We start from the raw sequence: 11,850 nt of genomic DNA, 5'->3' as shown, positions 1-11,850 counted from the left end.
GGGGGGTGGAGACAGCAAACCACCATGGCATGTATGTACTTATGCAACAACCCTGCAGGATGCAGGATGTGCACATGTACCCCAGATCCCAAAATACAGTTAAAAAAAAATCTTGAAAAGGAAGAACAACAACAACAAAAAAGAATGAATAAATTGGCTATGGAAAAGGCAATTTTTAATTTAAAAAAAGTCTCTTAATTATTTATTATTAATTATTAATGGTGGGAACTGGAGACAAATAAGAACACTCAAGCATACATACAGTCAGCATTTTTCAATGACTGCTTCTTTTTGGAAGGTTTGGAGATGACTTTTATCCGCTTGCTGAGGAACACACCAATGTCATCACTATTGCCATAGAACATCTTTACAGACAACATGAAGTGCTTTCGCTTGTCTGAATCAGATATGTACAATGTTTTGGCTGTGCAATAGTTCTGTGGGGAAAAAAAGTAATGATTTAATAGCAGCAAAAACTTGTCTGTTTATGTAGTACCTACAACTCAGAATGACCATGGTTTAAGTGAAAATAAGTAACACAATTCCAATGGATAGCTGATAAAACCAACTACAAAAATGATCAACTGTAATAATTACTGAAATTGATTTCTGAAACGTACAAAACCTTCCTTATAAAGTCTATAAAATACAAACAGTGTCATCTATTGTATCCTCTTTAAAAGACCATTTTAAAAAATAGTCCTTTCTTATTTTATATAGCTCTACAATGGTACCATGGAATTATCACTCAATGTTACAGCAGTAATTTTTAAAAGCAGAATTTTTACAGTTAAAAAAATCAATGACTATCTTTCTGCAAAATATATTATGTGTGTGTGTATGTGTGTATATATGTGTATATATATATATGTATATACATATATATATGTATATACATGTATATATATATATGTGTGTATATATATATATATATATATACACACACACACATATATATAAAGCTATCAGAATTCGACAGAATTATGTAAAAGATTTTAGCAGTTCTTCTCAAAATAGTGCATAGAATGTTTCTCTTTATATAGCCGAAAGCTAGAGTAATCACTTCTAAGTTTTAGGAAAACAATCACTTATAAGTTTGAGGAAAACAAAGTGGATGACTATAAAATATCTTAAAGCAGAAAGAGATTTAAGTATACTTTAAAGAACATTTTTAAAATGATTAACTTTGCCCAAAAGGACCATTCATATTGTATCATCAAAGGAAATGAATTTAAAGGTAACAGAGAAAATGCTCAAGGCATTATGTCAGTTTACCAGAATTCAAATTTTGATAACTGAAAAGATGGTATTAAAGAGTTACAGCACTTTACAAATAGCAAAGACACTTCAAAATGCTACTGCTTATATTATATGAGACAATTCTAAAATCTTTCCTATTCTCTTGATCCCTGTGTATTAGGGAGGGGTCTAAATTACTAAAGGGTATCAACGTACTAAAGCAGATATTCAGATATTTTAGATACTTACACTGTGTTTCAGCATTATTTATCTTATCTGTCCTTTTCCAGATAAGATAAATAATGCTGAAACACAGTGTAAGTATCTAAAATATCTGAATTATATTTTTAAAAGATCAACATTCTGCTTTAAAATTAAGCTAAACAAGTTTCTTCAACTACCTCTGCTGTATCTTCCTTTTAAAAAGCAGAGCAAATGCTACTCAGGAAACAGTTAATGCCTTCTAGGTTTTTATCTTTAAAATTTTACTCACAGACAGGCTTGGCAGCAGACAAAATTACTGCAATGGTTTACTGTATTTCTCATAGCAAAGCTCTTATGAGAAAATTCAGGTGCCATCCTGAACATTATATATTCAATTAAGTTTTTAAAAATCAAAAGTCTGGTAAATGCTTTGAGAGGTTCTGGTCCGTAGAAGGCAAAAATAAGATAAAGCTAATCGTGGTAATAAGAAAAATAAAAACAGGCCGGGGTAGTGGCTCATTCCTGTAATCCTGGCACTTTGGGAGGCCAAGGTGGGCAGACTGCTTGAGTCTCGAAGTTCGTGACCAGCCTGGACAACATGGTAAAACCCCATCTCTATGAAAAACACAAAAATTATCCAGGCATGGTGGCACAAGGCTGTAGTCCCAGCTACTAAGGAGGCTGAGGTGGGAGGGTCGATTGAGCCCAGGAGGCAGAGGTTGTAATGGGCTGTGATCCCACCACTGCACTCCAGCCTGGGTGACAGAGCGACATCCTGTCTCAAAATGAATAAAGAAACAAAAAATAACAGTACTTTGCAGTCACATTACTCCTTGCACCCAGGATCTCCAACACACTCAGAGACAGCATCTGTGGGCTGCTGTACCCATGGGCCTGCCATACCCTTAAAAGTGACAACACTGAAGTCAAATTAAGCCTAAGCAAGGAAATTGTTCTGGAACATAAGATGAAGTCTATGAAAATGGGTATCAACGTACTAAAGCAGACAGTCACGGGAAGCAAAAATGAAATGTATATCTAAGTGAAGGGAATCACATTCTAATGGGAAAGCTTAAAAATGTTGATTGCTTAATTTTTAGTGTTAAAATTAAAAGGTAAGTTCCATATCAGGAAAGAGAAAATACTGAAATCTAGCATAAATAGTACATATCTGCAAACAAGAAAGGAAAAAAAGAAAAGGTTGGATAATAAGACCTACACACAAAGAACTGCATTTTGTTTAAAAAAACAAACATACATATATCTCCTTGGAAAGAAAGGAAATATATCCCTAGTTACAATGAGTAGTTTGAATCCACAAAAATCAGAACCAAGATAACTTTATGGCAACTATTATTTTTAAAAAATTCTAAGGCTGCTGACCACAAACTACTCAAATTCCATTAAGAAGTAAAAAGTCACTGACTCATAGAAAATAAGCAAATAAAACTAAAATTACATTTGCCTTGCTTTTCTAAAAGGCTAAATTAGCTAATGGAATTCTAGAAGAGAAAATGGCATATAATTATCTCTCTAGTAGAAATGCTCTTTGAAAACAAGTTCTTTAGGCAATAAAGACATTGCCCTGAAAGGAAGAAGAAATGCCAAATCTAATGCTGCAAAGTGATACTGCAGAAATGTTTGAATTATAGAAACAAAATGTTAGCAAGAGTATATGATGTTTAATAATAAGAAAAACACAAGTGTGTTAAGTAATCCTTGTTGCACAACTTACCTAGCTGTTGACTATATAAAATGTAAATTTTTAAAAAGTTTTTAACAAATTAAAAACATTAAACAAAATCTGAGATCCAACATATTAGCTACATACAGCCAAATGTCATAACCATAAATTTAAAGGGCTAGATAGACTAGAATTTTGTAGTAGTAAATATTTAAAAGTATATTTTTGCATTTAAGTATAAATATCAAAAAATGCAAAACGAATTTCTCATATTTCTCAATAACTAATTGTATCACTTACTGAATAGACTATTGAAAGAAAATAGTATTTCCTTCAGTGAAGGGAAGTTAAGTGAGGCATACAAGAGCAAAGTGCCTCTTACTGAAACTCAGCATCCACTGCTCAGGACATCTTTGCGTACCTTGGTCAAAATCATGTTATTAAACCTTTATGCTCTTAGCACATGATTATATATATATTTTTTCTGCCTGGGATGCCTTCTACTGACTCTCACCAGTCTTACTTTACAAAAACTTCCCTAATAGCATTTTTCCTTAAAATTAACATATAATTTTTACTTACAGATACTGTACTATCCTATTACTAGGTATTTTAAATACTAGTGAAATGCTCAAGCTTTCAGGCATCCTATTCCTCTTCTGCCAGTTTCTAGGCCTTGGGAAAAGGGTATACTGGTGGAAGTTAAAGGAAAATATAATCAAAAACAGCCGTAAGATCTCCACGTTGAGGGACCCCTAAAATACAAAATTTTAATGTAACACTACTAAGCCACAATGCTGCAAAAGACAAGCAGTGATACTATTGGTTGGTTTGTTTAGTATTACCTCACTTAAAATTACTGGAAGCTGGAACTGGTTAAAATGAGCAATGAAGTAGGATTAAACAGACACACAGGTAGCTAGAATCCCTAGCTTCTCACTACCTATCCACAATCCACTCATTCATAGAACTGAATGTCTATATGTGAAGTCTGGAGGCATATAACTCTGAGACTTCCTAGGTAACAAGAAAACAGATGAGACATGACTAAGATCTATTAGATCAAACCACCACTTAAACATATTCATTACTTTAACTCAGGGGTCATAATTTAGAAATAGTTTTACTGGTTTAAGATGAAACAACTTTTATTGTAGTAAGTACTATCCCAAATCGAATTTAAAATATATAGTCAACAAATCTTACTGACAAAAACTATGAAGATATAAATGACATACAAATAGCTAAATTTGTAGGTAGCTGATATTAAGACCCGTAGTACTATCTGTAAAATGACTAAAATTGAATTTGAGAATATAAATCCCCTAGCTCACCTCCATCAACACTACTTCCAACCTATATCCCTAGTGCCAACTACAACAAAGCAAACACTAAAATATTCAACAAAGATTTATCAAATAATGAAATAGCTGTTTATGCACTACTTTAGAAGACATTTATATAGTCATTGAGATCAGACTATCCATTTTCCAAATTATAGGTAGCAAGGAAAAATAAAATCACAGCTAAATTCTAAGTGAATAAAAAGCTTTCAATACTAAAGGTACAGACTGGCTGGACATGGTGGCACATGCCCGTAATCCAAGCACTTTGGAAGGCTGAGGTGGTGGATTGCTTGAGCTCAGGAGTTCAAGACCAACCTAGGTAACATGGCAAAACCCCGTCGCCACCAAAAAAAATTAGCCAGACATGGTGATGCACACCTACGGTCCCAGCTACTTGGGAGGTAGAGGTTGCAGTCAGCCAAGATTGCACCACTGCATTCCAGCCTAGGTGACAGAGTAAAACTCCATCTTGGGGAAGGAAAAAGGTATAGATTGACTGACTGCTTTCTAAATTCATAAAATTAGTAAACTAGTTGATAAATTGTTTTCCCTAGAAATTAAAGAACCTGCACCACAAACTAAAATTTGAGTAAAGCCAACTGTGGCTGTTCTTGTCTAGCGTATCACTCTGCTTCACACTGATATCAAGTAAACATTTATGATCTTTATAACCCAGGTAAATGCTTCCCAGAAAATATATATATATAAAAAATTATATCTAGTATAAAACTAAGATTAAGACAGCAGAGTAAAACATTACTGAACAATGTATTTTTGTTGATATTTGAGTATCAAACCTCTGTCAAACAAGATGAGCATCCAGCCTCCTAAATTTATTACTGGCTTCCAACAGAAATCGGATTTACAGTCTGCTAAAACTGCTTGAAAGCTGAGGAAGCTTTCCGTATGCCACCTTCCGACGTCAGCAGCATAAGCTTCAGGAATGACTAGACCAAAGTTATCTGAGAGGCATATTTTTTGGTCCTAGTTTATATATTCAATAAGCTGTTACCAACAGCTATTAAAGAAAGAAATCTCCACCACAAAAATGAATATGAAAACTACATTCTGGTCTCATAGTACCCCTTTCTGATGAACTAGCAGTCTTGATTTACCTTTCCTTCCAAGTTTAGCTGCTGCATTTCTTGGTCACTATTTCCTATCCCAATAAATGCACACGGTTGAGACTCTTGTTCAGAACAACCATCACGTTCCATTTGTTCTTTTTTTTTCTTCCATCCACTGCCCATAAGATATACACAAGGAGGAGGGCAAAAAAACCTGAAAGAATAATGGGGCAAAAACCAAAGCACAAATCAGTTAGATTCAAGAAAGCACTTCCTTTTCTTGAACATTATGAATACAAAATCATATTGAAATGCACCTATTTCCCAATGAAAAATTTTGGTGAAGCGTTTTGTAATGCAAATAATCATGCTCTCAACACAGAAATCAAGACTTCCACAATGACTATTATCTGTTCAGGTAAAATACTGGAATTAGGCGTACAGTTACTTTTTAGAGTATAGAACTTATCTTTGTATTTTCACATGGCTCAGAGTTCTAAACTACTGGAATTCAGCAAATCCAGTGTACTCTAACACATTACAAAGCATGATGAACCACCAGAAAATCTGTAATTACTAATTAAGGCTTATTCAAAATGACAAAATCATTAATGAATGACATTATTGTTATGGATACTGCATTTAACTTTATGTGGTAATTAACCTGGAAAATTGTATTCGAGCACTGTCCCGAGTAGAAACATCCAAAATATTAACAGAACTAAGTAAAAGAGTCAAAAGTAAATGGATATTCTGATTATGAGCACTGCTGTGTTTTATATAGCCTGGAATTTTATATACACCTGGACCACCTGTAGATATGTGAGAAGTGTTTCATGCAAAAAGAACAAAACACTATATTCTTTCAACCCATAGACAACCACTGGTTTGTTTTGCCAGTTGTCAAAAACCACCCTCAAGTTCTTTTGAGAATGACTTTCTTATAATCTTTTCTTTAGCAATTAAAAATATTATCTATTGCAAAGCCTAGCTCCAGGCTCATATTTTACATAGTTTAGACCATCAATCCAGTCCTTATATAGGGTGTAAATTCACATTTGCTCAATCATAATGCTGATTTAGACATACTTTAAAACATCTGTGTCATATCTCTCTGGAGGCCTGAAAACTCAAATTAACTACATTAGCCACATAAGTAATATAAATGGGTGAACGGGGTATCCAATAAACAGGAATGTCCAGGTGGGCGCGGTGGCTCATGCCTATAATCCTAGCACTCTGGGAGGCAGAGGCTGGCGAATTGTTTGAGCCCAGGATTTTGAAACCAGCCTGGGCAACATGGCAAAACCTCGTGTCTACAAAACAATGCAAAAATTAGTGGGCATGGTGGCAGGCACCTACAGTCCCAACTACTAGGGTGGCTAAGGTGGGAGGACCACCTGAGTCTGGGAGGTCAAGGCTGCAGTGAGCTGTGACAGTGTACCTGCACTCCAGCCTGGATGAGAGTGATATCTGAGGCCGGGCGCAGTGGCTCACGCCTGTAATCCCAACACTTTGGGAGGCCGAGGTGGGTGGATCACGAGGTCAAGAGATCGAGACCATCCTGGTCAACACAGTGAAACCCCGTCTCTACTAAAAACTACAAAAAATTAGCTGGGCATGGTGGCGCGTGCCTGTAATCCCAGTTACTCAGGAGGCTGAGGCAGGAGAAATGCCTGAACCCAGGAGGCGGAGGTTGCGGTGAGCCAAGATCGCGACATAGCACTCCAGCCTGGGTAACAAGAGCGAAACTCTGTCTCAAAAANAAAAAAAAAAAAAAAAAGAGAGTGAGACTCTGTTTCAAAACAATAACAATAATAATAATAATAATTAGGAATATCCCTTAGTTTAGTTAGGAGTATCTTTAGTTTAGAACCAAAGAAGTTGGTTCTTTCCCTTCTTTCTTGAAACACACAGCCTCCATAGTCACTTTCACTTTTTGTACTATTATATTAGTACAGAAAATTGCTTAATTTTCTTAATGCTAGTGTAAGAAAACCTGGAGCTTATATGCAGTGATAATCAGCTCCTGGTGTGTATATACCCGCTCACATTCACGTGGCTGAACTATGGGTATGGAGGCCTACTGTTGATCCCATAATTGTTCAAAAGATGCCTGAAATCAAATTTTATATGAAATACCTTTTTTTTTTTTAAATTTGGCAACTGATTTATACTTATTATCACTCTGTAGGCCAACAATATGTAGACTAAAAGAAAGAAACTTTATGTGCATATATGCATGTGTATACGGACACCAGCAGGCTGGATCCGGCCCTCAGGTCTTCCTGAAGGTGGGAATATCTACTTCTTGTTTGCTTCCTCCTCAGTCTCTACAATATTATCTACTGAACTGACTCTGAATATATAATGGCACCTACCTTTTGCTCAACCCTAAACAGACTACTTTAGAGGCAATTTACATATGAATTACAAGAAGTAAGCTGGGTTTATTTAATATTAATTAATTCTCCAAATTATTTATTACAGCCTGAGTATGTCACAGATACTAGGGATACAGTAGTAAAAATAACCAAAAACAAAACAAAACAAAAAACTAAACAAAATTCCTGTCCTCACCTGGAGCTTACACTCTCATAGGAGAGAGGTAACAAAAACAGATAAATGAGTAAAATAATGTGCATATGTACGGAGAGAAAAAAAGAAAGGAGGCAAGGGGTACCTGAAATGGGGACAACCCAAGGTGGCCAGGAAAAGCTTCCTTAAGATGATGACTTTGAGTCATAACCTAAAGTCATGTGGCCATCTGGGGCAAGAGCATTTCCACAGAGGAAAGAGCCAGTGCAAAGGCTCTGAGGTAGAAAGGACTGACCAACAGTGGGGAAACAACCAACAGACCAGAGTGGCTGAAGCAGAGAGCAGGAGGGGGATTAACAGGCAGCAAAGCCAGAGATAATGGACAAGTGGACCAAGGAGGCCCTAGGGATTTAATGGAGTGAGGAGGGAAGCCTCTGTAGTCCTCTCATATTTATCTAATCCAATAGTAAAGAGGAGTTTTCATCCTTGTATACTTACACTGAGGCCAAGGATATAAAGGTCACAGCCAAGGTAAAGGGCCCAGTTCCAGGTCACTCTAAGTTTGGAGGGAAGCCTGAATTAGCTGGGCTAGTTTTGGAGTGGGTTCAGTTCAAGTCTACAAAGGGGAGCTTTCTGGCTTCTAATGCTGGGAGTCACCCAATGCTTACTATGGCACAGAGTCAAATACCTAGGCTGGCACACTCTCAGGAGGTCAAGAAGGCATCAGTTTTGGAAACAAATCTCCTATTAGATTTTATTGAATACTGAAGTTTAGACTCCTTAGTAAACTGGCATATCAGCTGTAAAACTCAAAGAACTGTGCTTTAGTATAGGTCGTGGATTCCTGATCTAAAATGCTTGGGACCAATAGTGTTTTGAATTTTTTTTTTCCAGATCTTGGATTGTTTGCATTTATACTGAGGGTTGCACATCCTAAATCTAAAATGCTTCAGGCTGGGCACAGTGACTCATGCCTGTAATCCTAGCACTTTGGGAGGCCAAGGTGCACAGATCACTTGAGGCCAGGAGTTCCAGACCAGCCTGGCCAACATGGCAAAATGCTGTCTCTACTAAAAATACTAAAATTAGCCAAGCATGGTGGCACATGCCTGTAATCCCAGTTAGAAGGCTGAGGCACGAGAATCGTTTGAACCCAGGAGGAGGGGGTTGCAGCAAGCCAAGATCGTGCCACTGTACTCCAGTCTGGATGACAGAGTGAGACTCTTGCAGGGTCATGTTGGCACTCAGGGTTTTCAGATCTTGGAGCATTTTGGATTTTTGGATTGGGAATGCACAACCTGTATACCAAATACAGTAGTCAAATCTCAATGAGCTATCATAAATAGTACTTTTTAATTTCACATCAGAAAAATATAAAGAGAGAAATAGATAAAAGAATTGAGTAGTGCTGGTTTTCTCAAAAGCACTGTGACAAAATGCATGAAATGGTAAAAATCAGTTGATAAAAAACTCTCTACTCAAAACACTGACCGAAAGGTTCTATCTCGAAAGTGCTTTCCAACTATGTAATAAATAGAAGAAAAATGAAAACTTTTCAATGGGCTCTGAGTCTTTAAAAAAGTCAACACATAATTATTTCAAAAAGCCATGATGGAAGTAGCAAATCCAATATAATCTATAATCTAATTACTCAGAAATAATCTGAAATTATTTCTGTATTGCTGATGGAATCACATCTTAAACATCCCAATATCACCACACCCTAAAATACAGCAAATGAATCAAGTTGTTACTCAGACTTCAGTAACAATACAGTGATTGAATAAAAGCACAGATACAAAAAAAAAGGGGCAAGAATACAGGCAAAAGAAACTAAACGGAGTGGGGTAAAAATAAAAGGCCACCAAATTAACAGAAGAAAACTTAAATACATATTTATTTATTTACTTATTCAATTTTAAAGACAGAGTCACAGTTTCACTATGTTGCCCAGGCTGGTCTTGAACTCCTGGTCTCAAGAGATCCTCCTGTCTTGGCCTCTCAAAGTGTTGGGATTACAGGCGTGAGCCACTGCACCTGGCCTAAAATATATCTTATGTGGTGTATTTTAGGCCAGGTGTATGAAACCAACTTTTTTTTTTTAATTTGGGCAGTTGGTCAATATGTATCAGACACTCAGTGAAAAGTCTGACCAGTAAGTGGTTAGCTTAGAGTTTAACTGCTACTATAAAAAGATATCCTATGAAATACATTGCCTTTATTTTCTCATCTTTCCCAGCAGCTCTATCACCTATGACAAACAATACTTTCTTGGCCACTTGGTGGCGATATGCACACATTTAAGATTTTATTCCTTTCATAGTTGTCTTTATTTTCAGAGACTGTTTCAACAACTCTTCTCTCAAATCTGGAGATGATGTCTGAAAACTGCCTTAAAAATTCAAAGAAGGTTTTTTGTCCATCCTGATATATAAAGTAAGTTAGGTTAAACAGAATCCAAACTCATGACATTTGCATTATCTCGCTACCTTTGCAGAATTACTACTAACCTGTGATGATTATTCAGTTCACAAGGACCATATTTAGGAACTTTTTGCATACCACAATTATGCCAATTAACACAAATCTCAATATTACTTCAGAATCAGTCTAAATGGCTTTACTGTTAATTGTTTCAACAGCATCATTACTGCTACTGCTTAATTACTTCCTTTGAGAAAGCTGAATGTTAATAGGTCAAATGACGTATTAACATTTCCTCTAGATAAAATAATCTTTTAAAAAGTGTTTTTTAACTTGAGAAGACCTTAATGAGAAATTAATCACTAATACAAATGAAATAACCAGATGTGCCTTGCAAATAAATATTAGTTATTAGTTACCATACTTAATATAAAAAATAAATTTAAACTTGGGGATAAAATTTCCTAACCAAGTATTTTTAAGCATTACTCACTGGAGTTATTTTGATGCCAAAAAGGCATAGCCAAGAGGACTGCGATCATGCCCCCAGGTAACCTCACGCCTTATGCCTTTGAATCTCTTCAAAAGGGCCTGAACCAGGATCACCAAGAAAGAAGGAAGATCTTCTCTTCCTACTGTGACACTCCACCAACAAGTAAGAGCCCAGAACTCTTTTCTGAATCCAGCAGTTTGCCAGACATCTAGAGGGGCAGAATAGCATTAGCAGTCCCTTACTACCAACACCTGTTTTTTTTTTTTTTTTTTTTTTTTAAACAATCAAGTACATTTAATGGGTTTCCCCTTTATTATAAAGTAATGGATGTCTACTTTGAAATTTTTAACACAACAAATCAGTAAAAATATAGGAAAGCAGTTACTCTGGCCTTTTCATCATTTTTGTTCATTTTTTAGACAACTTCAAAGTTTAGATTCTTCAAGCTTTCTTTTGACTGGGGTTTTAGACCAGCTAGGCCATGCCCAAACAATACAGAGAAATTGAAAATAGGCTGGGTGTGGTGGCTCACGCCTGTAATCCCAGCACTTTGGGAGGCTGAAGTGGGCAGATCACAAGGTCAGGAGTTCAAGACCAGCCTGGCCAACATGGTGAAAGCCCATCTCTACTAAAAATACAAAAATTAGCTGGGCGTGGTGGTAGGCACCTGTAATCCCAGCTACTCAAGAGGCTGAGGCAGGAAAATCATTTGAACTTGGAAGGCGGAGGCTGCAGCGACCCAAGATCACAGGCAAGACTCCGTCTCAAAATTAAAAAATTAAAGCTACTGCAATAAAAGATAAGGCTAAATTTTCCCATTTTAACCTTATAAAAATCACTACCAGCTCCATATGC

The 11,850-nt window shown here is 36.4% G+C and overlaps 1 protein-coding gene across 4 annotated transcripts in view; it reads right to left on the bottom strand.

Annotated features, from left to right (window-relative positions):
* Nucleotides 1-11,850, bottom strand: part of RBPJ (recombination signal binding protein for immunoglobulin kappa J region) — a 117,467-nt gene that overhangs the window by 14,001 nt on the left and 91,616 nt on the right. For all 4 annotated transcript variants that reach the window (XM_017505101.2, XM_017505102.2, XM_017505103.2 and 1 more), the window contains 2 exons: nt 5,589-5,754; nt 263-437 (listed from right to left, as the gene is read on the bottom strand). In XM_017505101.2, the coding sequence (XP_017360590.1) occupies nt 263-437; nt 5,589-5,754 (341 nt within the window). The remainder of the gene's footprint in view (nt 1-262; nt 438-5,588; nt 5,755-11,850) is intronic.

Source organism: Cebus imitator, unplaced genomic scaffold (assembly GCF_001604975.1).
Source record: "Cebus imitator isolate Cc_AM_T3 unplaced genomic scaffold, Cebus_imitator-1.0 Scaffold333, whole genome shotgun sequence".
Lineage (NCBI taxonomy): Eukaryota > Metazoa > Chordata > Mammalia > Primates > Cebidae > Cebus > Cebus imitator.
The sequence above is the reverse complement of the archived record's forward strand: the minus strand, read 5'-3'. Positions and strand labels throughout refer to the sequence as shown.